This window comes from Cucurbita maxima, unplaced genomic scaffold, assembly GCF_002738345.1.
Source record: "Cucurbita maxima cultivar Rimu unplaced genomic scaffold, Cmax_1.0 Cma_Scf00047, whole genome shotgun sequence".
NCBI lineage: Eukaryota > Viridiplantae > Streptophyta > Magnoliopsida > Cucurbitales > Cucurbitaceae > Cucurbita > Cucurbita maxima.
The window spans coordinates 398,712-425,312 of record NW_019272063.1 but is presented as its reverse complement, the minus strand read 5'-3'; the positions used below and the strand labels follow the sequence as shown (position 1 = coordinate 425,312).

At 36.3% G+C, this 26,601-nt stretch overlaps 6 protein-coding genes and 1 non-coding gene across 8 annotated transcripts in view; 4 read left to right on the top strand and 3 right to left on the bottom strand.

The window, feature by feature from the left end:
- The window catches only part of LOC111470780 (probable WRKY transcription factor 75), a 19,967-nt gene extending 4,034 nt beyond the window's left edge, over positions 1–15,933 (bottom strand). Inside the window, exon 1 of the mRNA XM_023116389.1 lies at positions 15,770–15,933. The gene's annotated coding sequence lies outside the window, so the exon portion shown is untranslated. The remainder of the gene's footprint in view (positions 1–15,769) is intronic.
- On the bottom strand, positions 2,627–5,085 carry LOC111470778 (protein LAZY 1-like). The gene is made up of 4 exons (XM_023116387.1): positions 5,037–5,085; positions 4,892–4,958; positions 3,169–3,845; positions 2,627–3,068 (listed from the first exon to the last, which is right to left on the bottom strand). Exons 1-4 carry the CDS (start codon positions 5,040–5,042, stop codon positions 2,811–2,813), a joined length of 1,008 nt encoding a protein of 335 aa, XP_022972155.1. The 5' UTR covers positions 5,043–5,085; the 3' UTR covers positions 2,627–2,810.
- LOC111470779 (protein MAK16 homolog) lies at positions 8,351–11,791 on the top strand. Of its 2 annotated transcripts, XR_002715109.1 has the most exons (10): positions 8,351–8,561; positions 8,678–8,787; positions 9,084–9,202; positions 9,301–9,398; positions 9,753–9,840; positions 9,984–10,112; positions 10,240–10,348; positions 10,955–11,088; positions 11,381–11,644; positions 11,675–11,791. XR_002715109.1 is itself a non-coding variant. In XM_023116388.1 (9 exons), the coding sequence occupies exons 1-9, from the start codon at positions 8,500–8,502 to the stop codon at positions 11,423–11,425; spliced, it is 894 nt and encodes a 297-aa protein (XP_022972156.1). In that variant the 5' UTR covers positions 8,351–8,499; the 3' UTR covers positions 11,426–11,791. The 2 variants fall into 2 exon arrangements, 1 of the variants encoding a protein (XP_022972156.1); XM_023116388.1 differs by having other exon boundaries at positions 11,381–11,791.
- On the bottom strand, positions 13,362–15,655 carry LOC111470777. The gene is made up of 4 exons (XM_023116386.1): positions 15,042–15,655; positions 14,627–14,867; positions 13,917–14,034; positions 13,362–13,785 (listed from the first exon to the last, which is right to left on the bottom strand). The coding sequence occupies exons 1-4, from the start codon at positions 15,653–15,655 to the stop codon at positions 13,694–13,696; spliced, it is 1,065 nt and encodes a 354-aa protein (XP_022972154.1). The 3' UTR covers positions 13,362–13,693.
- Positions 15,934–16,815: 882 nt separating the features above from the next.
- Positions 16,816–19,097, top strand: LOC111470897 (exocyst complex component EXO70B1-like). The gene has a single exon (XM_023116556.1). The coding sequence runs from the start codon at positions 17,036–17,038 to the stop codon at positions 19,052–19,054; it is 2,019 nt and encodes a 672-aa protein (XP_022972324.1). The 5' UTR covers positions 16,816–17,035; the 3' UTR covers positions 19,055–19,097.
- A 1,478-nt stretch (positions 19,098–20,575) lies between these two features.
- TRNAQ-UUG lies at positions 20,576–20,647 on the top strand. Its single transcript has one exon. It is a non-coding gene; the product is annotated as a tRNA-Gln (tRNA).
- Positions 20,648–20,807: 160 nt separating this feature from the next.
- On the top strand, positions 20,808–23,503 carry LOC111470895 (glycerophosphodiester phosphodiesterase GDPD1, chloroplastic-like). Its single transcript, XM_023116555.1, has 8 exons — positions 20,808–21,141; positions 21,234–21,427; positions 21,794–21,853; positions 21,975–22,055; positions 22,158–22,358; positions 22,431–22,526; positions 22,795–22,991; positions 23,079–23,503. Exons 1-8 carry the CDS (start codon positions 21,081–21,083, stop codon positions 23,362–23,364), a joined length of 1,176 nt encoding a protein of 391 aa, XP_022972323.1. The 5' UTR covers positions 20,808–21,080; the 3' UTR covers positions 23,365–23,503.
- Positions 23,504–26,601: the final 3,098 nt, after the last annotated feature.

The following is a 26,601-nucleotide window of genomic DNA, read 5'->3' as shown; positions in this document are numbered from 1 at the left end:
AAAAAAAAAAAAAAAAAAAAAAAAAAAAAAAAAAAAAAAAAAAAAAAAAAAAAAAAAGAGGATGCAATGAATATGGCCCTCATGAAAAGTATTTTGTGTCACTGTTTATAGTCCATTTTATTTGACCATTAAGCCTATCTCTACCTACTCATGTTAGAAAAAATTTCGCCTCTAGAGATTAAAGTGTTTTCGGGCGGGGTAGATTGAAGTATATTACAAATTTGCCATTTATATAATATATTTGACGTTTTTTTTTGGACTGGGTAGAATGGAATTGTTGGATGACTCTAATACCACGTTAGATAAACAGACTCATGTGATATTGTCTACTTTGAGCATAAGCGCTCATAGATTTGTTGTGAGCTTCCCCAAAATGTCTCATACTAATGAACATAGTATTCTTTGATTATAAACCCATGATCATTTCTTAAACCAGAACCAGAACCAACAGATATAGGACTTTCATCCAACCATATATAATAAATATGTGATAGGGTAAATTCTCAAATTTCAAATTAACTTAATTATTACATTTATGTGACATATTTTATACAAGGTTCCTAAAATTTTATTCATTAGTCAATATTTTGTTTAACAAGAAAGTTCAAGGAAACTCAATTATCATTAAAATATTTTAGTGTAATTTTTTTCTATTTGAATTTTCTTATTTCTTTCAGCTTCCTAAATAAAGAGAAACGTGGTCTATTTCTTCTAGATGGTAAAATTTAACTATGGGATTAAAATTTATTTTTTTAGTATAAAATATTTGGTAAATATCAGCCGTCGAGTTATTACTATAGCGACTCACGTTCTAAAATACAACCAGGTTGGCATCGTTTTCTCGTGTGCTATAAAAGCTTTTAAAAATAAAATAAGCTTTTACTCGGATTTTTAAAAAATGTTTAAAACATGGATTAATTAAATAGACCTAAAAAAATATAAACCTCCTTTTTATTTCAAATAAAAATTAGAAAATCTGATGTATGTCATAATTTTTTTTAAGACGTCATAATTCTACCAATTGTTTATTTAAAAAAACTATTTTTTTTTTAAAAAAAGATTGAACATAAAAAATAAAAGGTGGATAAATCTATTTATCAAATCCACGTGGAAATATTATCTAGGAAATGAAAGGAGAGATGTCAAAATACTCGCGCTTGTTCCAAGAGGGATTGGCGGTCAATAGTAGTGAGCCAAAAATGTCTCTTTACACCCCCACCAAATTTGACTTTTATTTTATTATTATTATTTTTTTGAAGTAAAATTGTTCTTTTATTATTTATATTTTTATTACTCAAACCATTACTCCAATTATTATTAAAATGGTATTTACTCACGTGGAAGATTTAAGAACTTTCGTGGAAGTTGCTGCTAAAAATATTTAATATTTAGAGTGCTTGACTGAGTTGAGTTGGATTCTATCGTGACATTTTTTAAGATCAAATTTAATGTTTCGAGTGGTAAATTTTTTCAATTCAAACAATTTATATTAAATAATGAACTCACTAATTTTTTTTTTGGATTGAATTGATTTGAATTGTTCGGATATTTTTTTAATAAAAATAAAATATTTGTTTTTAAACCTACATTTATTTATTTTCAAACATTTAATTAAGATTTTATATGTTTTTTTAATTAAAAATATATGTTTTTTTTAAAAAATTAACAATAAATTTGAGCGATTTAATTCAACCAAATTTAATTTTAGCATTCCGTTCATAAAATTAACTCAACCTAAATCTTGAGTTGATGTGGTTTTTTAAACACTCTTACCTTTTATCAACGTACCTAGCATGATAAAGATTCTACTTGCTCACCAATCGAGATCCATCAACAATTTTGTATGACTATAAGGTTCGATATTCCTTTATTTGATTTTGAGGATTTCATTTGCACAACTAGGTTTAGACTCTTCTTCACATCACTCCACCGTCGTATGATACTGTCTAATATGGAAATAATCACTCACAGCTATGTAAGATCGCACATTAGTTGGAGAGTGAAACGAAACATTTTTTAATAAGAGTGTGAAAAACTTTCCCTAACATATGCGTTTTAAGACCGTGAGGTTGACAACGATACATAAGAGGTTAAAGCAAACAATATTTGTTAACGATAGGGTTGAGCTATTATAAATGGTATCAGAGCTAGTCACGGGGCTGTGTGCTTCCAAGGAGGGTGGAGTCTAAGGTAGAACGTAGTATAGGGTGTGAAAATCTCTCACGTTTTAAAATATTGAGGGAAAACTTCAAAGAGAAAACCCAAAGATGACAATATCTGCTAGCGATGAACTTGGACTATAATTTTGCTCCATTCAAAAGCCTTCCTATCAATAGATATATTGCCTCTCACTTAATATGAACTCACCGATCTCTTTCTATGTACACACTCGAAGCTATAAGAAATCGTTCTTCATCCTCATTTCATAATTAAGAAGGCAATACCCTTTCTTTTTCTTGCCAATTCTAGATCCATGTTTGAGGGTCATCTTTATTTGTTTCTCAAACTAGATAGAACAAATGTGAAAAATTTTGGTCCATTAGTGTAGCTGTTCATGATCAAAAGTTACTAGTATCAAATTCTTATTTTTCAATCGAAATTAATACTCATTGAACTCGGAGATATCTATACACAACTTAATATGTAGGAAATTTTATTTCTCTCGCAAACAAACAGATGTCTATTAAACTTTAATCAAAACACAGAGACAATACCGAAACTTTTAAGAAAATACACGAAATTCAAACTTTAGAAACTAAACGGATAATTTGAAATTTATTTGGATAAGTCGGAAATAAAAATAGATACATTCACTTACAGTCTGCATCAGTTTTGATCCATTGCTCCTTGTTCCAATCATCATAATCATCATCTGAGTGGGTGCTGGGTTGCTTGAAAATGAGCTTTTTTGGAAAGATCATGATGGACCCTCTATCTGCATTGTTCTTATGAACTCCATCAATGGCAGCCTTCTTCTTTTTGTCATTCTTTTGGGCCTTTTGATCCCACTTTTCTTTCTCCATTGTAGTGATCTCAGGATAAACCTTTCTATTGAACAAATTACGAATCTACGAGCGATTGCAAACGCTTTAGAACGAGAAAGATCAAACAATTTGATCGAATTTTATGAACTTTAAATCGACCCGAATGTTTTAATTTGATGCATACCTTAGAGAGTTTGGTTTGATCAGTTGAAACATTTAAGACATCACCAGAAGCTGTTGGATTATGCATCTTTTTCTTCAGCTTTCTTTTGATCAATTGAATCCCATACAGCTTATCCCCTTTCTTCTCTACTTGCTTTTGATCATCCTTCTCATCCTCTGATGGTTTGCTTTTCTGAAACAGCTCCCCGAGCGACGTTCGATTCTCCTTCTTTGCCACCGTCGTTGTTTCCGAAAACTCGACCGATGACCCGAACAAATACCCTTGAAGCGGGCAAACGGCAGTGCTGCCATTGTTCTCAGGTCCTTCCAATACTTTACCATTGGAATTGACAGTGCTCCCGTGGCTGTTTCGTCTTGACCCGGTGTCGTCTTTCGCCTCGGCATCGAGCACCTTCTCCAGCTCTTCGCTGATGAGCTTCAGTTCATTCTCTGTGACTTCGGTTTCTGTTTCAGTTATGTAGTCAATGGAGATGGAGAATTTTGGGGTTGCTGGGTCTGATGAGCCTAGGGTTCCGATGGCAAGGAAGCCAGGGAAGATCTCAGATATGGAGGCTAGTGATTCATCGTCTTCATAGTCTTGATCTAGCCTTGATGAATTCAGGTCCTTTTGGGCTTGTTTGAAAGGTTTATTGATGCTTGTTCTTGGGAAATATTGTTGGTCATCAATTAGTGGTTGGCCTGAAACACAATTTTACCATTTGAAAGATTTATTGTAACAGCCGAGCCCAAGTCCGAGCCCAGGCTTTCGTTTCTGGGTTTTGGCTCAAGGTTTTTAAACGCGTCTACTAAGGAGAATTTTTCACATCCTTATAAGAAATGTTTCCTTTCCCTTTTCAACTAATGTGAGATCTCACAATCCACTACCTTTGGGGGCCAGCGTCCTCGCTAGCACACCGCCCCCGTGTCTGGCTTTGATATCATTTGTAATAGCCCAAACCCACCGCTAACAAATATTGTCCTCTTTGGACTTTCCCTCAAGGTTTTAAAACGTGTCTACTATGGAGAGGGTCTAGCCCTACTACCAGTGTCTTGTACCATCCAATAATCTGGCTCTGATACCATTTGTAACCGCCCAAGCCCACCGCTAGTAGATATTGTCATCTTTGAATTTTCACGTCTGGACTTTCCCTCAAAGTTTTAAAATGCGTCTACTATGGACGAGGGTCTAGCTCTATTCTCAGAGTCTCACACCGTCTAGTAACTTGGCTCTGATACCATTTGTAAAAGCCAAAGCCCATCGCTAGCAGATATTATCCTCGACTTTCCGTTCTTGACTTTCCCTCAATGTTTTAAAATGCATCTACTATGTAGAGGGGTCTAGCCCTACCACGGTGTCTCTCATCGTTTAGTAACCTGGCTCTGATACCATTTGTATCAAGTCCAAGCCCACCACTAGCAAATATTGTTCTTTTTGGACTTTCTCTTCTAGGTTCCCTCTCAAGGTTTTAAAACGCGTCTACTATAAAGAGGGTCTAGCCCTACTCTAACTAGTGTCTTACACCATCCGGAGACTGGCTCTGATACCATTTGTAACAAGACCAAACCTACCGTTTGTCCTCCTTGAATTTTCACTCAAGATTTTTAAAACGTGTCGGTTAGGGAGAGGTTTCCACACCCTTATATGGAATGCTTCGTTCTCCTCACCAACTGACGTGGAATCTCACGTTTAACTTATAAAGTTCATCGATTCACGATGCCACAATAATATAGATCAGAGGTATTACCAATGACAAAATCTTTGAGGGGTTCGCCACTGTTTTGCCTGAACTTGCGGTGCATCCATCCTAATAGCTGATCAATTTACAAGAGAAGTTTAGGCTTAAAATGAGGATAGTTCTTACAAAGATTCAACAAAGAATGAACTCTTACCTTCATCTTGTGTTTGTGTGGAGAAGATTTCTTGAAAGGAGAGCTTGAGGAACACTTTCTTTAATAGAATGAAAAGATTTGTGGAAGGATGGAACCATATAGATAGTACCATATTTAGGGTTTTCGTTGCTCTTGGAATTACGTGTTAATTAGACATTAGGGGCCTCGATTCTGGGTCCCGAAAATGTGCTCTTTAGTTTGTTCTATTTCGAGTCTTATCTTCTTTGAATCATTATTTGTGAACTGATTAAGACGTGTCGAATGATCGATTGAAAATGGTCCAAATTGATCTACTTTCATGTTCTCGATAAACCTCTCCCTATCGCTACATGTTCATGTCATGGGTTTCTTCTTTCTTTGAGTTGGCTACCACCATCTAAGTCATGGGACATCGCTACATGTTCATGTCAAATGTGCATAAATGAACAGAGATCATATCCGAATGAGACTGATTTTGAGAAGAGAATGGTTGAGAAAGACTTGATGGAATTGAAATTACTACATACAACAACGAAGTGCATTTTTCTTTTCGATAGCTCAATTATAGAAACCCTAAAGCGAGTGAGGACAAAACATGTTTGAAAAAACTCGTGTTGGATAGTCTTCATTCTTATTAGCAGTTTTGAGTAACATGGTCATCTCGAAAGGGATACTGGAGAATGTCGAGACCATCAGATGTTGAATCTTATATACTAAATTCTGATCAGAATCTTGGACATGACACGTTACATATCATACCAGACCAAATCATGTGAGGAAGCTTGTCCTCACTTTTTATGTTCTTTCAGCTCATCATTTCTAGCCTTAGTTTTTTCACAAGAAAACCAATGACTAAGGACATAAACAACGAGCCACAACAAAATTAAAGGCTCTAAAGATGTTGACAAAAGAGCATATTCAAATAAAGGTTTGGTACTCAATGTTTCCAATGGTTGTCTGTACCTAGACATTGCACAAAATGACATCGACATAGTCTCGTAACTAAGACATGAACCTAGGAACATAAGGACATTGACAAATGGGTATCGACTTTTTTGGAAAAGAAATGTTAGGGATTACCGACTCTCATCATATCTCTATAATGATATCATGTTCTCTACTTTTGAGTATACGTTCTTGTGATTTTTCTTTTCGTTTTAGCTACCACGTATGTTCATCATGATTTCATATGCTCTACTTTCGAGTATAAGTTATTGTGACTTACTTTTGGTTTCGTCTCTATAACAATAATATATTCTCTAGGTTCGAGTATAAGCTATTGGATTTTGCTTTTTGATTTCCCCCTCAACGTATCTCTAATAACGATATTATATTCTTCACTTTAGAGTATAAGGTTTCGTGATTCTTCTTTTGGTTTCACCCTTGACGTATTTCTATAATAATTTCATATTCTCCCTGTGTTGAGTGTAAGCTCTCAAAAGTGGAACATAGAGTGGATTGATTCCGAAAAGAATTTAGCTAACTGGTTTTGATACTTCATTAGTTTGAGGTACGCCTAACGATGAAGCTCGATTAAGCATGACAAAGCGAGCTCTACACGTCTAACTTCATGAAGAGGAGATGATAGGAGAAGATGAATAGTTGGATGATATTGAGATTAATGATGTGTATTGCCCTCTTCATGTTTCATTGGCAGACTCCACTTGTCTTTATTTTCACCCTAACATGATATGCTCATCTTTTTAGGGGTTTTTTTTTTTTTTTTTTTTTTTTTTTTTTTTTTTTTTTGTGAAGGAATTTGATGGTTGTTCGTATCTTCTTATCCATTTCATTGAGATCAAATCTTTTAGACCTTTTAGACATTTAGACATTTTCGATTTGTAACCTTATAATTGAAAAATCATTTTCTAAATTTCAACGATGTTTAGATTCCAAACCTTAGTCTAAATCCTCGGCATGAAGTATTATAGTATTTTTATTGGGAGTGACGTTAATCCATCGTGGGTCTCGTCATGAAAAGGTATCGTATCTATTTCTTTCTCCCAATATTTGTTTAGTCGTTTAGTCGTGTAATAAGAATGTCATATGTCCTTAGTGCGCGTTTTGCATGAGAGAAAGTAGTTCTTCAGAAGTTGTCAAAAGTATGATATCATATGACGTAATCAACGTACCGTAAGTGGCTTAGAGTCTCGAGGGGAAGAAGAAAAGATTAACCTTCATATTCAAGCCTACCTAAGGTTGGAAGAGTATATACTTGAGCTATATAAATGGAGCAAAAAATCATTTTAAAGAGTAGACGCAGGCCCAATTCTAAATTTACGTAATCCAGCCCAATACAGTTCTACCCAAACCACTCACCCGCCCCAGCCCAATACAATTCTGCCCCAAACCACTCACCCGGCTCAACCCAATAAAATTATACCAATCGCTTACCTCGGCCCAGCCCAACAAGTTTAATAACCACACACCTCAGTCCAGCCGAATACAATTCTACCAAAGCCCAGAACAATAAAATTCTACACAGCACAGCCCAGCCCAATACAATTCTGCCCAAGCCCAGCCCAATACAATTCTACCCAAGCCCAGCCCAATACAATTCTGTCCAAACCACTCACCCGCCCAGCCCAATAAAATTATACCAAATCATTCACCTCGGCCCAGCCCAATACAATACAAATCACTCTCCCCGGCCCAGCCCAATACAATTCTACCCAAGCCAGCCCAATTCAATTCTACCCAAACCACTCACCCCCCTGCTCAGCCCAATAAAATTATACTACACTCACACGGCCCAGCCCAATACAAGTCTACTAAACCACTCACACCGGTCCAGCCAAAACCATTGTACCTAATTCCAGCCCAATACAATTCTGCCCAAACTACTCACCCCGGCCCAGACCAAATACAATTCAAGTCCAAACCACTCAGCCCAGCCCAGCCCAATACAATACCCAAATCACTCACTCGGCCCAGACCAATACAATTCTACCAAATTACTCATTGTCGGCCCAGCCCAATACAATTCTACCAAACCACTCTCCCAGGCCCACCCGAGCCCAGTATAATTTTACTCAAACCAATCACCCCGACCCAGCCCAGCCCAATTTTACCCAAACCACTCACCCTAGCCCAGCCCAATACTATTCTACCCAAACCTCTCACTGGTCCAGCTGATACAATTTTACCCAAACCACTTATTCCGGCCCAGCCCACCTTAATTTTAAAAGAAAAGATATCATCAGTGTTTTGCCCTAGCCGCCTGCCCTCCCTTGCCCAACTCAAAACCGGTGTTTTCTCAATATTTTAGATCGGTTCGGTTCTATAATATTGGTTCGGTCCGATTTCTAAAAACCGATAACCCCAATTAAACACTTGTTCAAAGCCCTCCGGCTCCGATCGGTCGAAGTTCTCCTTCGGCCTCTTCTCAAATTTGCCTGTTTCTTCTCTGAAAATCTTAGAATTGCCTTAAACCCTAACTATTACACTGAGCACAACCTTTGTTTCGTGAAGTTCTGAGTAAAGGATGCAGCACGACGAGGTGATATGGCAGGTCATCCGCCACAATCACTGCAGCTTCATGGCCAAGTCGGTTTACTTCTTTTCTTTCAGCGTTTGAACTTTTTTTTTTCGTACGCTTCTTGTTTCAAATGTGTTATTTCATTTTCTCTTTTGAAATTTTGACTGGTTTTGGTGTTCTGTAGGATTACAACGGGGAATTTCTGTAGAAACCCTTATAATGTAACTGGGATATGTAATCGGAGTTCATGTCCATTGGCTAACAGTCGCTATGCTACTATTCGCGATCATGACGGTACTACCTGTAGCTCATTATTTCCGTTTTGGTCTCCTCGTGAATTGTTGCTGCTCTGCTTTTATTCGCTATATTTTAGCGCAGTCTTATTTGTAATGTTAAAAACTCTCTTTTGCACTCATGGATTGATAAAAGTGAATCTTTGTAGCTCTATGTTGTTATTCATATTATTGCCTGCAGAAGTAAATTGAAGAGTGGTCCAGAGTCGCTTCACATTTTTGAAGAACAAAAGAAAAAGAAATGGTTTCATTGACTATCCTACTTATATGCAAAATATAATTCTATTGTTCCTCCAGGAGTTTTCTATCTTTATATGAAAACAATTGAAAGAGCACATAAGCCAAATGAGTTGTGGGAAAGAGTTAAGTTACCCAGAAATTATGAAAAGGCGCTGGAAATTATAGATAAACATCTGGTAAGTAATCATCTTAGTTACTTATGGTCAACATCTTAGTTTATCTATTTGATTCTTTTTTATAAATTCCTTAACCTATCTTTTATGTCCTTCAACAGATGTATTGGCCTAAGATACTTGTACACAAAACAAAACAACGATTGACTAAGATGACCCAAATGCGGATACGAATGAGAAAGCTTGCTCTGAAAACAAGGTTTGCTTTTGTCTGCGCATTTATTTCTTTTGGAAATGGAAGCTGTTGTTCTATCTATATTCATACATGGGTATTTGATAACCTTCATTTTGTTCATCTCTTTTGCTTTTGTCATTCCAATTGATAACTTGATAGAGAATATACATGTTTTCATCGAGTCTCTTCATCCATTCCTTATGTTCTATATTGTCACTTTGAGAATTGTGCATATTGAAGAATTGTAGTCTTTCATTTCCTTAATCATGTATTGTGCATCTAATCAGATGCATTAATGAGAAGCAGTGTATTATAAATATTTACAAGGTTATATTTTGTTGATTTTTTTGACCATATATCACTTTAATTACCAAACAGGGAGAAAATAATGACAACACCAAGAAAAGAGATTAAAAGAGAAGCCAGGAGGGAGCAAAAGGCTGAAAAAGCAGCATTGTTGGATAAGGTTGTACCTCAAATATTTATGTTGAAATTTGATATATCTTTATATTGAAACTAATGAACTCTTTTTTGTTTCTGCTAGAAATATTTTCCTTGATTGAGTAGTTAGTGTGGGGAAACTGTTTCTAATATGTACTCTTTTTGCAGAGCATTGAAAAGGAACTACTGGAACGGCTTAAGAAAGGAGTGTATGGTGACATATATAACTACCCTGTCGAAGCATATAATGAAGTTCTTGAAATGGAAGAATTGCAGGCTGCCAGTGAAGAGGAGGAGGTACTGTTGCAAAATTTATTAGGAGTACACTTGCCCTTCTCATTCCTTGAAGGAAGATTCTGGGACTTAGATGAATGATTTTATATTCCATCATTTGATAACTCGTATTTTTCCTTGGAATATGCAGGAACCTGAAATTGAATATGTTGAAGGGTATGAAGAATTAGAAGAAGAAGAAGATATGGAAGATTTTGGTGGTCTTGCAATCCATAATCCAGAAGCAGATGAAGATAGTGGTAATACAGTTTAGAATTTATAATAACAAATGGTTTTTAACTCTCAATAAATCTTTGTTCTCGTTTCTATTTGTGAGATCCCACATCAACTGGAGAGGGGAGTGATGCATTCCTCATAGGGCGTGGAAGTCTCTCCCTAATAGACGCGTTTTAAAACTGTGAGGCTGACAGCAATACGTAATGGGCCAAAATGGACAATATTTACTAGCGGTGGACTTAGACTGTTACAAATGGTATCAGAGCTAGACACCAGATGGTGTGGTAGCGAGGACGCTGGGTCCTTAAGGGGGGTGGATTGTGAGATACCACATTGGTTGGAGAGGGGAACAAAGCAACCCTCCTAAGGGTGTGGAAACCTCTCCCTAATAGACATGTTTTAAAATCGTGATGCTGACAACAATACGTAATAGACCAAAACGAATATATTTGCTAGTAGTGGATTTGTGGTATTACACTTAGAGATGTATGATCTCTATTCATTTGGATAATATATACCTAGATCATGCAGTACCAAAAAGTGGTCTTTGTCCTGGCTATAATAGGTTCATAAAAAGTGGGTTTTGTTCGATGTTATTAGAATTGAGTGTAAATGTTCTGATGATTCAGATGGAATAGATGAAGACCTTGAAGACATAGACGTTCCTCGCAAGAGAGGAAGAAAGGAGTCTACTTATTCTTTGAGGAAGGTCGAGAAAGATGCTCGGGCCAAACTGAAGAAGAAAGCAAAGGTTATAGTTGAGGTAATAGTTGATTTCCTACCATCATTCTCCGTAGTTTTTGAAGCCTCATTTTTTTAGTATTACAATTAGGTGGAGATTTGAATGTCCCTTAATTACGGTTACCAATGTGTTCGACTAATTGAGTTATGCTCATATTAACGATCTATTGTGCACCACTTCCATTCTACATTTGCTTTATTGGGCACGTTTATTTTAAATAGAGTTAGATACTTGGTTTGTGTGCGCGCTACTTCTTTCATTGTGGTCGTAATTTTTGGTTATGAATTCGATTTCTTGTGCTATATGTTGTTAGGTTGAGCACGAAGATGCTGATGAGCGCCAAACAACAGCCCACTAGACGTTTTTTTGGCTGTTGTTGTATAGGAAGGAAGGCTAAGGAAAAGCTCTTTTCCATGTAACAAGACTGTCTGTCAACACGATTTGTTTCTTCGCAACGGCGACGTTAAGTGGCTCGAGCAGTAAAAGTTTTGGCAATTCCATGTATGGCTTCTACGGATTGAGAATTGGATTTCATTTAGCTGTCTATGAAGGGAACACATTCAGCATTTTCTTTCTGAGAGAGTGACCCACCAATCATTTCTTTCTATTTAGAGCTCTCCTTATTTCCCATTTTTGTTTTGGTTTTTGGAACAAACTTCAAATCCTCTCCTCAAATCTCTTGTATTTTATTCATAATTTTGGAACTTGCATCACGCTCCCTTCTGTCTTAGTTTTTCTTGAATCAAACAAACAACTAGCTCAAATATAAGTGCTCTTAAAAATAGCTGTCTATATTTTTTTTTTTTTTTTATAGCATTTTTCGAGTTAAATTTTTGTGTTAGCCTAATTTTGAAAAATAAAATTAAGAATTTTTTTTAGTTTTCACAATTTGCGTAACTTTGTAAAATATTTGTAAAACATAGATATTACAAAACAAAGACATATAAGATGGAATTATTATTTATTAGTTCAATTTTCAAAAATGAAATTTATAAGTTGTAATTATTATGTGTTAATTGTCAAAAACTTGATAAAATATCTGTAAAAAATAAAATAATAATTTTAGAAGTTATTAATTTAGATGACCCACCATATAGGCTTTCCAATATTTACAAGAAAAATATAAAAACAATACGGTTTCCCGATCGGAGATCCATGGATCACAGACGGTATTATTATAACTTATGAAATAATCCCACGATAGATACTACGTTCATATGATTTTGAGCGATACGTTGACTCTATTAACGCCGTTCTCCAGAGAAGGTAATTAGAACTATAGTTCATTTTACTATTATTATATTCTGGAGTAAAGTTAAAATAACAAACTGTAATGTATATTATCGATTTCTGGCGCACCAAAAAATTGAAAGGAAATTTGAATTAGCAACCACCAACCGTCTATGACTAACATTTCTGCCATTGTTGGTCCTAGAGTTCCCATTCCCTCCGAAACTCCGAAAGAGAGGATGAAGTGTAACTGTTCAAATCCAATACTATCAGATATTAGCTTCCTTTCAAAGTTTTTCCTCCAGAGGTTCCCCTTAAGGTTTTAAAATGTCTATGCTAGGTAGAGATTTCCACACTCATGTTTTATTCCTCTCCAACCAATGTGAGTTCTCGCAATCCAAGATTTCGAAAAGAAAGACACCGTGAACTTGGACTATCAATAGAAGTAAGCATTCTGTTATTGCTAACAAAAGGAAGAAATCCATCTTTCAACCGTTCAAAGGATTCTAAAAACTTTCAAACAAATTCATTGTAGAAGAATATAATACTAGTCCACAAATGAAGAATATAAAAACTTTCCAACAAACTCAATTACTAGTCCACAAATGGATTAAATCTTTATTTAATATAGCTGAAGAATATAATCTCTTACCCTAATCCTTTTTATCTCACTTGTAGATGAAGAATACTATCTTTTATCCTAATCCTTTCGATCTCACTTGTAGATGAACCCTTATCCTATTTCTCTCAATCTCACACTTCTAGATTGAAAGAAGGGGAAGAAAAAGCTAAAAGAAGATATCCATTGATAATAGCTTCAACCAATAAAGCCTAATTGATTCAAAGCAGTCAGTGGCTATGTCCATGCCCCTCCCTATGCCTACCTACCCACCCACCCAATCCAACACTGTTCTCACCAAACTCTAAAGGAGAGAAAAAGGTACTAGGACATAGAAGATTTGTGGTGTGAGAAAAGGAATGAAGTGGGCCTTTTAGCAATTAAAATACCAACAAAAAGAAGGATTCAACAGCAAACAAAAATGACCAACCTACTGCACTGACTATACGGGCACTTTCTCTTCAATAATAAAAATAACAACAACAAAAACAACATTAACATCCAAAATTTGAAGGGAAAAAGGCCGAAGAACTCACAGTAGCTGCTCAATTGCAGGCGCAAAACCTGCAAAATATCAGTCAGACAAAACACTGATTTCTAGACAACAATTTCGTTCTCTACCCCCCACCCACCCACCTACAAAAAGAATGTAAAGCAATGCAACCTAGATTTTGATTCCTCCCATTCTGATTGCAACCCGTCAAATAATACCCTCAAGAATAAATTGACTTACTAAATTAATTCTCTACTCGAAATCTAAGCCACAAAACTGAGACCTCAAAGTACCATTGCCACTTTCTCCTGTGAAACAAACGAAGAACATTGGGCGATGAGAGGCTCGTAATGGTCAGCTCCGGCGCCGCACCAACCTGTATATAGTTACTATGTTAGCAATAGGCGATAATGAAGATAATGCTAGCTGCAACTTTGGAGATTGGGTATGTTGTTCAAGGAAAACTCAGATGTGAAACTAAAATAGGAGATGGGGTTGTTCCATTACCTGTTCCTTTCATGAAAAGAAAGAAAGGAACTTCGCAAATTTCGCTCCTGGGACGGTGTGGAAGAAAGAAAACACAATTTTCTTCATCAACCATTGCATCGGATCCATGTGCTTGCACCTTAAAGAAGTTCATAATTCAGGACTGTGGTCAGAAGCTTTTCTAAACAAATTTTAATGAAAGAAGTAAATGTTACATCGAGAGGAGCTAATTTGTGGGCTGCAAAAGCACTGATTCAGAGTCTAAATACTAACTTTTTGGATAGCGTTCGATTTTTTTAAATATGGAAGAAAGTTTCAATTCACGAAAGTAGAAGCCTAGAACTCCTACTAGAAGAAATCTTTCAATTCACGAAGCAGCTAGTCTCTCTAATCAACATGAAATTGTAAATCAACGACAAAAACTTGGATCCAATTCACATCTCTTCGACTGTGAAAGAAATTTCATAGTCCAAATTTAGTCTTAAGCCTTTCCCTGAACAGAGAAGTTTCAGAATCGCCTATTTCTTTGTTAAGACGGAAACCATCTTGACAAATTTGTCAAACATCAAAGGTCATGGTATTTCCCAGAGCAACATGATTATCAAAAAAAGACTAGAAAAAAAGTCAATGATCTAACATATCAAACAAACTTGCCAAAAATCAAATCGAGTCACAGAGGACGAAAACAAGAAAAGGATTGGTTCAACAAAGAATAGGAAAAAAATTCTTACAACGTATATCTCACGCTTGAACTCTGTTGCAAGACATTCAATCGCTATGTCATCCCCAAAAGCTGCGGCGTGGCCCTCTCTGTTCTCATCCACATGTAACAATCCGTCCTCTGCGTATTGCAGAGTAATAATATCGTACTCATCGCCATGGGAACCGGAAATTGACATGTATTTCGCCCAACTAGCACCGTCGTTAATCGGAATACATCTTTCTTTGTAAATCGACTCCGCCGCCGTTTCTCTTCAATCGGAGCAAACAAAATTAGATGCAAATACATGAAAAATTGAAAAGGCGCAATCGCCGTAGAGGAATTTTAGGAAAAACAATTTAGATCTCAGGTTTTCGTCGTCCAGAAGTTAAAAAATTGTTATAGAAGAGACATTTCAGATCCAATCTACCGAGAATTGTTTATACCTCTGCATTCCAAGTTGAACGAGCTCGTTGATAGCTCCGTCCAATGCCGGCCGATCCTCTTTCTTGGTCAACAATTTAACCTCTTGAACCACATGGATTCCCCATCCATTCTTCAGATCGGGCGAATACAGATGCTTAATCGCGCCATTAATCACCTCCTTCTCCTCCAATCTTGCAGATTCAAAATCCTCCAAGAATCGCCTCACCGTCCGGCGCCGGAGCTCGCGAGCGTCGACCTCACGCGCCATACTCATAGCCTTGTGAGAAGCCGTAAACAAGCAATTTCCATCAGAAGACACCTCACCGCCATGCGAGAGCCGAAACACAACAGATCTCAACCGCGCCGAAGAGGAATCTCCACCATCCAGCTCCGGTTGCTTCCAGAGAACGCCCTTGGCATGAAGTCTCTGAAGCTGCCGCCTCTGCTGGTCCTCAAGACCAAGAACATCATCCCAGGCAGTGGCCACAGCGGCCGCCGTCTGGTCCAGAAGATCCAGAGCTCCATTAGCATCAATCACGGCGGAAGAGTTCTGGTCCCTCCAATTAACGGTCGGTGAGGTGGTCGGAAACGACTTGGCTACAGCCGTGGTGGAATCACAGAGTACCTTCCCCATTGTTGCAGCAGAAATGGCGGTAAAATGGAAGGATATTGAACCGTTACAGAGTCCTTTATTTGTCTTTCCTTCTTTCTTTCTCTCCTTCCGATGTCGACGAATAGAGTTGCAGAGGAGAGAGAAGAGAGAGAAAGACTAGTAGTGGGTTTAGGGTTAACGGATAGATGTACGAAGCAAAAGAATGAACACACGTGGACCAATCTCGACTATTTAAAGGAGCATTTTAGCACAGATTCTCACCCTAATGCTCCAACGGATTCATTTGCTAATATGCACCGTCAATAACGTAATATCCACCATAAATAATTTCTTTTATTTATACTTATTACACCTTCCTCTTTTTATTTATTTGTTTTTCTGGAATTAATATGCATTTTTCGCTTTCTTTCGTAATAAATAGTGTTCAAATAAATTTAAAAGAATCAGAATTATTTATTTCTTTTTGGTGAAAGTTGTTTTTATAAAGGGATAATGTGTCTTATTCTAGGCGAGAATCAATTAAATATTTTAATCAATAATTTACATGATAATTTACATGATAAAACATAAATAGTTCGATCATTATTTTTATAATTATTAAACTAAAAAAAATAGAAAAAACTATCAAATTCAAATCTATGATACAGCATTTAAGAGATATCAATTTCATATGTTACCCAAAAATTAGAATATATATATATATATATATATATAATTATTCTTTTATCTAATTTTTAAATGCAGTTATCTAATAAAATTTGGCTCATTTTTCTAAAAAAATTGTAAAATAATAATAATAATAATAATTAAAAATTATCAGCCAGCTCAAGTGCCGCCTCCACCCAACCAACGTCGGATATTCAACGGTCCTCAACTCCCTCGCTTAGCTCTTAATATCGTTAATTTTTTTTTAATATTGAAATTTATGAATTTTGACAAAATAATTTAAATTTAGATCTAAATTAATACAACTATGCTCAAATTTGATAACTATGAAATAGAATCAAACCCCCAAAAAATAATAATAATAATAATAAACTTGGTGAGTCGGCCTTAGAGAGATAAAATGGATTAAGTAGAGAGAGAGAGTGAAAGAAAACAGAGGTACGTGAGGGTCACAACCTTCGTTTTTCTACAAAAAAGGGTCAACGGTTAACGAACAAACTGAAAATTAGAGGCCAATAAGCTATTAATCCCTCTGTTTTTGCCACCCCCATCTTTTCTTCTCCACCATTAATCTTCACCAAAACTCACCAACTGAATCCTAGAGAGAGAAACAGAGACACAGAACAGAGACGAAGCCGGAGAGACTCTCTAATCCCATTTCCCCCCTTCTTCCTCACCAAAATCCCTGTTCTTCAGTTTCTCTGTCTCTCAATTTCTTAATTTTTCACAATATTCATGGAGAAAACCCCACCCCCAGAAAAGTCTGAAAGTTTTTCAAAAAATTTCAATAGAAGGATTGCGAATTTGGGCTCACCTCGCCGGATTCCCGATGCCGCCGCTGATGCTAAATCAGAAGCTGAAAAGCATGCCGATCGTGAAGATGAAGCGTTCATTGAAGAGCCTCTTTCTGAATCAGAAACCGCTTTGATTCTCGAAGAGGTTGATCGATTCCTTGCGAATTCGTCCGATGCTAGAGATGACGGATCGAATCTCATGGTTGAAATTCCGAGCTCCGTTCTTTCCTTGTGCAAAATGGTGGACTCGATGACCTCCAGGTTCTATTCTACCAAAATTCCGGCGAAGCTCGGTAGCGATCCTGACCTAGATTCTTTGTTTTTCGAAGCTCTAAATCGCATTTCGAAGGTTGCGATTAAATTAAGCGAATTCCCTTCGACCACTGCCTCCATTCCTTCGCTCAATCGAACCACCACGTCTCTACAGCGAGCCATGTCGCTATTGGACGAAGAATTCAATGCGCTTCTGAAAGAATGCAAACATCGAGAGTCCGATTCGAAATTTGATAAGAAAGCGTTGAAGCAATCGTCGTTCAAATCAAGCAACGAATCGACAGATCAACATCACAGCGCCGTTCCTGAATCATCCGACCCAGATTCTACCAAGGAGGAAGAATTTCCCTCTTTCTCGCTGGAAACTATATCGAAAATGAAAAGAATCGCCGAAACGATGATCTGCGCCGGCTACGAGAAGGAATGTTGTTTGAGCTACAGCTTGCTCCGGCAGAGCTCGTTCAAAGGAATACTGAACAAGTACGGCTACGAAAATATTAGCATAGACGACATACAGAAAATGCAATGGGAGATTCTTCAATCGGAAATCGACAAATGGATGGCCGTCGTCAATAAATGCTCAAGTTCCTTGTTCCCAGGCGAGTGGAAGTTCTGCGACGCTGTTTTCGCCGATCATCCCTTCATTGCTCATACGCTCTTCAGCGGTTTAACAAGAGGAATAGTCATCAAGCTTCTCAACTTCGCAAATGCGGTGGTTCTAACAAAGCGATCGGCGGAGAAGATGTTCAAATTACTCGACATGTACGAGACCCTCCGCGATTTGATTCCGGCATTCAATGGCTTCCCTGAAAATTGCAGAACGGAGCTAATTTCAGAAGCGGAAGGGGCAAAACGCGGAATAGGCGAAGCAATAGTCGGGATTTTCTACGACCTAGAAAGCTCAATCAAAAGCGACAACGCGAAAATTCCAGTTCCAGGAGGAGCAGTTCATCCATTGACGCGCTACATAATGAATTACCTAAAATACGCTTGCGAGTACAAAGAAACCCTAGAACAGGTCCTTCAATTCCTCGACCCTAAAGTCGAAGAAAATCGACCGGCAATAATCGACGAAAACGACGATGAATCCCCGAGAAAGTCTCAGCTCGCGTATCAGGTGACGATGGTGATGGATCTGCTGGACGCGAACCTCGCGATGAGATCGAAATTGTACCGCGACGCATCTCTTCGGTACATCTTCCTGATGAACAACGGAAGGTACATATTTCAGAAAATCAAAGGCTCAAGTGGAATAACGGAATTGATGGGAGACCGCTGGTGCCGGAAACGATCGACGAATCTGCGACGGTACCACAAAAATTACCAGCGAGAAACATGGAGTAAGGTGCTGCAATGCCTGAACCACGAAGGATTGCAGGTGAACGGGAAGGTATCGAAGCCGATATTGAAGGAGAGATTCAAAAGCTTCAACGCGATGTTCGACGAAATACACAAAACGCAGAGCAGTTGGGTGGTGAGCGACGACCAGCTTCAATCGGAGCTTCGGATTTCAGTGTCGGCGGTGATGATTCCGGCATACCGTTCGTTCGTGGGGAGATTCAAGCAGTATTTCGATCCGGGAAGACAATCGGAGAAGTACATAAAGTATCAGCCGGAAGATATTGAAGGCTTGATCGAGGACCTGTTTGATGGCAATACTGCCTCTATGTCGAGAAGGAGAACGTAGCCGAAGCCCAAAATTCAGCCCATTAACTTCTTTTCTTTTTCTTTTTCTTTTTCTTTTCTTTTTTTTTTCTTTTTTTCCTTTTGGAATTATTGAATTTTATGGAATTATAAGTTTTCGAAATTTGTTTTTTTTTTTTTTTTTTTTTTCTTTTTTTTTTCTTTTTTTCCTTTTGGAATTATTGAATTTTATGGAATTATAAGTTTTCGAAATTTGTTTTTTTTTTTTTTTTTTTTTTCTTTTTTTTTTCTTTTTTTCCTTTTGGAATTATTGAATTTTATGGAATTATAAGTTTTCGAAATTTGTTTTTTTTTTTTTTTTTTTTTTTTTTTTGGGTTCTATTACAAGATATAATCTTTGTATATATTTAAAAAAATACTTTTTGAAAATTTTAGTTGAATTTTAACTTTGCATCTTTTTTTAATTAATCTTTTTTATATTTAATTTGGAGTTCAAAAATATTTTTAGTTATATCTGTTCATTTTTTTTTTATATTTAATAAAAAACAATTAGATTCGAACATTTTTTTTTTAATTTGAAAACATTAATGACCTCATTCCTAATATGTAAGCTTAGAGAGAAAATAAGACAATATGAAAATTGCGGAAATTTTATTCAAAAAACGTATTGATAATTTACAAACTCAAGGATACAATCGAAAATCAAATTCATTTCATCGTCATCGACTATCAAAAAAAAATCTTAAAACCCTAAGTAAATGAATTCTTCCCTTCCATCGAGATGGGATAAAAAGATGACGAGAGCCATAAAGCTTTTGACTTCCATGGCCATGGAGAACATCAAAGCCATCATACATCTTCCTCAACACTCTGTAAAACCTACCAACTTTGCATGGAAGCCAAAGAGGAGCTTGGCTGTTATATCCATATTCCAGCTTCGCTTTGTCGAGCAGCATCTTGAACAGCGGATGGCTTGCTCGCTCAACTTTGATCACAAACCTTTGCATTTCAACTCCGACGTAGACCGAGAAATAACCCTCTGGTGCCCCCCTCAGCTTTCGTGGGCGGTGTTTGTCGATGATAGCTTCTTCGTCTCCGACCAAGGAGGTTATCGATCGGTTGTCGATCGATTTGCAGCATTTCCAAGGGGTGGTGAAGATGAATGCTTTCATATTGTTTGGTTTGAGTTTGCTTACAAGCAAATATTTAATGAAGATTTTGAATTTTATAGCCTTTGATAATGCTTGTGGAGTTGGCCCACATCATAAAAATGTCAACTCTATGCAAAAGTCAATTTTCTTGATCCAATTAATTTTGGAGGATCCGATTTGTTTTGTGTCCACTTTTGTCCAAAATAAATTGGTCAACGTGATTATTTTTTTATTAGGTTTTTTAAATTCAATTTCTTATATATTTATCGCATTTTAATTTTAATTTTAGACCATTTCTCTAGAGATAGATTAGATTAAATAATTAAAATAAAATTTCATTTATTAAAAAGGAAATTATTTTAAGAACATATTTTATTTTAAATAATTAAAATAATTGTTTTATTCCAAATATTGGTTCTATGGTGTAGTGGTTAGCACTCTGGACTTTGAATCCAGCGACCTGGGTTCGACTCCCGGTAGGACCTTTTTTATTCTATCTGTAGTGTCTTTTATCATCTTGGTTGAGAACGAGCATTAGACAGAAAAAGAAATTAAAAAAAATTGTTTTAATTAAAAATAGAAAATAGTTAAAAAGGTATATATATATTTTTGTTAGAAAAAAGTTAATTGAATTTGAGAACCAAATGCAACCAAAGCCGAACCTATAATCTAGCAGCCTTTGCCCGAAGCTTCAGGATTTCTTCCATTTTCTTCCCTTTTTCTTTTCCTCCATTTCCCCCATTTTTTCAATTTTTCTTGCATCATGTTCGTTAGTACACACGTCAATTTTCGTCGTCGCTCAGGAGTCGCAGTACGAAGAACCTGGAAATCTCCTTCTTGTCGGTTCTAGCAATTCTTTCCCTTTTTCTGCGGTGAATTGTATGATGCTGGCACTTGAATCTGCCGTCAGAATCTCCCATGTCTCCTCCACCGATCATGTCCTCAATGTCACCGCATTCGCCTTTGTCCCAAGGCCGAGGTCTGTGCTTCAATCTTTTGATCGATTTCTTTTGGAATCGTTTGATTTCATGCATTTTGTTTGTTTACATTTTGTTCTCTGTTTTAATTTAGAGGCTAACATTTTGGAAGATGGAAATGATCGCGCATGTCGATCGTCGAAATTCCTTGTGATTGGTCATAGAGGATTCGGGATGAACATCTTGCAATCCTCTGATTCGCGTTTTAAATTAATGAAGGAGAATTCCATTCCGTCCTTCATGGCGGCTACTAGGTTTCCAGTCGATTTCATCGAATTCGACGTTCAGGTGAGAGAAATTTCCATTGTTTCGCATGTTCGATCTTTTGGACCTCGTTGCTTTGTGCGATTTCTTATGCATGTTGATTTACTCCGCAAATATTCTAAATAGAAACTGGTTATATGTATTTTACGTGTTCTGTTCCCACTGTCTTCTAATATGATAATTGAAACTTCAAATTGTTGCTTGTCGTCTAATGGATGGAGATGGTTCTTGTGAATTTTTCATCGATCACTTCTCTTAATTTGCTTTATCGATTTGTCGTCTAATGGATGGAGATGGTTCTTGTGAATGCTTCTTTTGTTCTTTTTTTCTTTTTCCTCTTTCCATCCTTGCCTTTATAAGGAAGAACTTTTTAAGAGCCTGTTTTTGTAGGTAACCAAAGATGGCTGCCCGGTCGTTTTCCATGACTGTTTGATTCTTACTGAGGAAAAGGTTAGGCCTTCCTTTTTGACCCAAATCATTGGAACTTGTATCTTCGCTATGGATTTTGGTATGTTTTCCTTTTTGGCTTCTCTCCGTAATTTATTGAATTGTAAATGACTATTGGTTTCAGGGTGCTATTGTGGAGAAAAGAGTTACAGAGCTCACGCTGGAAGAATTTCTTTCATATGGGCCACAAGATGATCCTGGGAAGGTAAGAGATTCCATCTCTTCTTCCTAAACCGTTAGGGTGTTTGGAAAATGAAAAAGATAAATAGCTAAATCATGCAATTTTGTTGTGTTGATGGGCATTCAGATGGGCAAGCCTCTATTTAGAAGGACCATAGATGGGGGAATATTTGAGTGGACAGTTGAAAGTGATGCGCCGCTATGCACACTGCGAGAAGTTTTTGCGAAAATTGATCATTCGATTGGTTTCAATATAGAATTGAAGTTCGATGATCTGGTGGTTTACAAAGAGGAGCAACTTGCTCATGTTCTCCAACAAATCTTAAAGGTACTTGTTTCTGCCAAACATGAAAACTGAGATTGTGTGTGATTATGCTTACCAAAAGAAAATCTTGAACAGGTGGTGAAAGAGAATGCCAGGGACAGACCTATTATATTTTCAAGTTTTATACCAGATGCTGCTCATTTAGTTAAGAAACTTCAGAGCACCTACTCTGTAAGATCACTTCCTCACCATATTGTTTCATTTGCATTTATTCCTTCAAATTCAATCCTGAATTGATGTTTAGCAACTGGGATCCTTTTAAAGGTTATATCCATGTGACAGACTCTACTTTAATTGCAATGGTGAATATACTTCAAATGTGTTTTTACCAATAATAACAAAATGCTGGTTCACCCAATTAGCTTCTAAGAAGATCTTTGCCTTGACATCAAGCAGCTGAGTGCTTAGATATCTCTTTATATCTATGTAACCTGACCAGGTATTCTTCCTGACCAACGGAGGATCCAAACTTTACCCTGATGTTAGAAGGAACTCGTTGGAGGAAGCCATTAACGTGTGTATGACAGGTTGTTTGCACGGTATCGTTGCAGAAGTTTCATCGATTTTGAGAAATCCTGCAGCAGTCAATAGAATCAGAAATTCAGGATTCTCACTAATAACCTACGGCCAATTAAAGTAAGTTCCATATTCATTTCTTTCCTGTTTTCCTCTCTTATATAAATGTTGTTCCATCGAAGTATTTAGCACACTCCTGCTGTTCAGTAATAAAGCAGAAGTTGTGTACGTGCAACGTTTGCTGAGGGTGGGGGGAGTAATTGTTGACTTAGTACAAGAAATCACAGAGGCCGTTTATGGTATCATCTCTTCTCCCGTCCAGGAAGAAAGAGCAGTGAACAAACATGAAGGTCCGAACGACACCCGACTTCTCCCAACAGCAATTGAAGATGAGGGCTTGCCTTCTGAAGAACAGCTAAAGCAGGTACGCTCGCAAAAGATAAATCTGAGTTCTCACATTGATAATATAATCCAAGTTTATCAAGGTGAATAAGCATGAAGTTGATAGCTATGGCATTCAGCATTGATAATATAATCCAAGTTTATCAATGTATGTAAATAAAGCATGATCTACATTTAGCCATTGTACCATATCCTTTTTTCCATTCAATTTTATTTTCATCCTTTTCTCTCTCAACATTCGTTGGATCTTCTTCATGACCCATCAGACAAAATCAAGAACAGCTACATATTCTAATCCAAAATCCCTTGCCTTAGATCTTAGGTCTCTTGTTCTCAGTAAGCCACCATTGCTTTCGCCGCCCATAATACTCAAGAGCAGCATATTAGTGGTAGCTGGAGTCGTCTCCGGCCCCATTAGATGCGTGGATTAGCAGTGGTTGAACCCTAGTTCCCATTTGAGCTACTCCATGACTTTCGACCGTATCTCACCCATCCATTAAAAGTGATTACTTGTTTGATCAAATCATCAAAAATTAGACGAAAAGTCCTCCAATTAATGAAGTGAAAACAATAGATTAAATGGTAATGAAGTAAAAGAGGTTGAAATTATTGAATGTTTATGATACAAAGAAACATAATGGTGGCTGTGAGACAATGAGAGAGAGAGAGAGAGAGTGGGAGATTGTATGCATAACTTGAAACAATTATTTGCTATCTTCAACGTAACACGCAATCTCCTTTGACCTTTGAACCTTTTTGAGAACAAAATAAAGCGAAGAGAGACAGATTCTTAGGAGACCACAACTTTTCTTTTACGTCTCAATATGAATATGTTCAAAGTGATCAAGTGGGTGTGGATTTATAATATTCGTTCACTTCTCTCTCTCTCTCATGCTAATTATTCATTATTATTTATGAATCATGTTTGCATTATTTTCACAATTGCCTAGCTCATACTAATCAAAAGGTTAGAGGTTTGAGGTTTGAATTCTCTCTGTTTTGTTTTGTTAGATTATAGAGTGATGAAGGGAAAAAAATGTTTGATTTAAGAGGAGGGAAAATTCAAAAACAAAATCAACTCTAGTCTTTTTTACAAATCTTCATCTCCTTCCTCACCTCCTTCATGTGTACAACAAACTTCATGGTCGTCACCACATGACCTCGAACGTTATCGTTCTTCAATCAACACGAACTTGCAATACTTTACCCAGTTTAAGGTGTAAATTGCAACACTTAGGTAAAAATTGATAAACTTGGAGGTAAAAATGATTCTTTCTCCCAATATTTGTTCTTTATTTATAAAAAAAAAAAAAAAAACATAGCACTGTTGGTTCAAAATCTTTAACTCGTAGGAAAGGTCACTAATACCTTCAACCTAAATATATTAAAAAACAAAAGTCAACGTTTTGATAATACGAAGTGGATTTGACGTATTTGTATGTCAATTTTTGAGGCTACAAAAAAGGATAATATATATATATTATTTTACTTTAAAGTGTCAATTTTGTGGTTTATTTTTCCAAATCCCAATCATTTTCAAAAATAGTCCATTTCACTCCCATCATATTTATAATTATAATGATTACACGGGCAGGCTTTTAAGGGCAAAATGGTAACTTGGGAGAGTAAATATTCCCAAAAGACGTACATATCCAAAATTCTACTCCTTGATCCAAAATATGGAGACCATAAGATAAGTGGAAATCTTGAAATTGATTGTCATGTATAATGACCTTTTTGTCCCTTCCTCTCCAATATTATTCCCTTTGTCGCTGACCAAGCTCATTATTTTAATAAAAATCCCTAACATCCTCACCTATAGAATAATGCTCCGAGTGAGACAGTAAACTTTTCGTTTAAACGTTTAAACAAAGATTTAAACAAAGAATAGAGAAAATAGTAGAGTGAGATTTCTTTTTATGAGATAAAAAGGTTGAGAAGAAAAATCATATTCTCCGTTTCTACCTTTGATCTTGCCTCATTAGATATATATATTTTTTACTTTGATGTTCGCAAAAATAAATAAAAAAAATTAGTAAAAATAAATATTAAAATAGAAGACAGAATAAATAAAAAATAAAAAATTTTGTATTATGGATAAATATTGAAATAGGAGACGGAAATGGAGATGAGTAAGGTTGGACTTGGACTCACCTACCCATTCTTCCTCTTTTTCTTTTTCATTTTAATCTTTTTGATGTTTTTAAACAAGTTTTAGAAAAATAATAATAATAATAATAATAATAATTTCAATAATAATAATAATAATAACCTATGTGAGGAATAATTTTAATATTTTGACACTTTAATGTCCAAAATTTTCTATTTTTATAATTTAGTTTAATGTAACTTGTCGATGTAGATATAGTTGATTAAATACATGGTTCCATTAATTTAGGATGTCGTCACTTTTTTCATGACGTTAAATATTTTATTTAATCATTACAAGATCTTGTCGATATATGACAAAAGCGTTATGAACATATGATGACGTTTATTGGAAAGACCATAAAAATCTTAAGAACGAACATTTCTGCGATTAACCTTTATGTTTTTAAGATTTCTAGGAATCTCAAACTAAAGTTTCCTATTTAAACGAAAACGCTTCTGGTAAATTTTCAACTTTAAATGTTGACTTTGAATTGTTTAGTGGTGCACGTGGTAGCTGTTCTACGTCACATTTTAGAAGTTGGGGCCGTTACAAATTTTCTCCTTAATCAGTACAATTATGAATGTCACTAAAATCCTTCAATGAGCGTGCATGCGGTGGCTGTCCAATTACGTCACGTTCTTAACATTGGGGCCGTTTCAAATCTTCTCTCTAATCAATACAATTATGAATGTCACTGAAATCCGTCAACGTCCACTTATCTACACGTAAACATCTACTTTTTGCCACTAACGGATCTAGTATCATTTTTTATCCTTTTATTTTGGATGTTCAATACAACTTTAAGATTTGAAGGTTCATCAATTTATGCTCGTTTTCAACCACTCATCTAACGGAAAATGTATTTTGACCTCTCTATTTATATATTAAGGTACGAGGTAACATATATTCTAATGTCGGAGTTTTTCTATTTTTATAATTTAGTTTACTGTGACATATGTCATGTAGGTATAGTTGATTAAATACACGATTCCGTTAATTTAGGATGTCGTCACTTTTTTCATGATGTTAAGTCTTTTATTTAATCATTACAAGATCTTGTCGATACAGGACAAAAGCGTTACGAACGAATGACGAGGTTTTTTGAAAAGATCATACAAATCTTAGACCCGCACGTATTTGCCGTTAACCTTTATCCTATTTTAAACGGAAACCCTT

Excerpts from the sequence above, each read along its gene's own strand:
- LOC111470778 (XM_023116387.1), bottom strand. Across the intron at positions 3,846-4,891 it reads CCTCAAAGATTTTGTCATTG|GCCAACCACTAATTGATGAC; the intron begins GTAATACCTCTG and ends ATTGTGTTTCAG. Across the intron at positions 3,069-3,168 it reads ATCAAACCAAACTCTCTAAG|ATTCGTAATTTGTTCAATAG; the intron begins GTATGCATCAAA and ends AATCGCTCGTAG.
- LOC111470779 (XM_023116388.1), top strand. The coding sequence starts at position 8,500 with ATGCAGCACGACGAGGTGATATGGCAGGTCATCCGCCACAATCACTGC. Across the intron at positions 9,203-9,300 it reads AAATTATAGATAAACATCTG|ATGTATTGGCCTAAGATACT; the intron begins GTAAGTAATCAT and ends GTCCTTCAACAG. Across the intron at positions 9,841-9,983 it reads AAGCAGCATTGTTGGATAAG|AGCATTGAAAAGGAACTACT; the intron begins GTTGTACCTCAA and ends CTCTTTTTGCAG.
- LOC111470777 (XM_023116386.1), bottom strand. The coding sequence starts at position 15,655 with ATGGGGAAGGTACTCTGTGATTCCACCACGGCTGTAGCCAAGTCGTTT. Across the intron at positions 14,868-15,041 it reads GTTCAACTTGGAATGCAGAG|AGAAACGGCGGCGGAGTCGA; the intron begins GTATAAACAATT and ends CTCCGATTGAAG. Across the intron at positions 14,035-14,626 it reads TCAAGCGTGAGATATACGTT|GTGCAAGCACATGGATCCGA; the intron begins GTAAGAATTTTT and ends AACTTCTTTAAG.
- LOC111470897 (XM_023116556.1), top strand. The coding sequence starts at position 17,036 with ATGGAGAAAACCCCACCCCCAGAAAAGTCTGAAAGTTTTTCAAAAAAT.
- LOC111470895 (XM_023116555.1), top strand. The coding sequence starts at position 21,081 with ATGTCTCCTCCACCGATCATGTCCTCAATGTCACCGCATTCGCCTTTG. Across the intron at positions 21,142-21,233 it reads GCCTTTGTCCCAAGGCCGAG|AGGCTAACATTTTGGAAGAT; the intron begins GTCTGTGCTTCA and ends GTTTTAATTTAG. Across the intron at positions 22,527-22,794 it reads AACTTCAGAGCACCTACTCT|GTATTCTTCCTGACCAACGG; the intron begins GTAAGATCACTT and ends TAACCTGACCAG.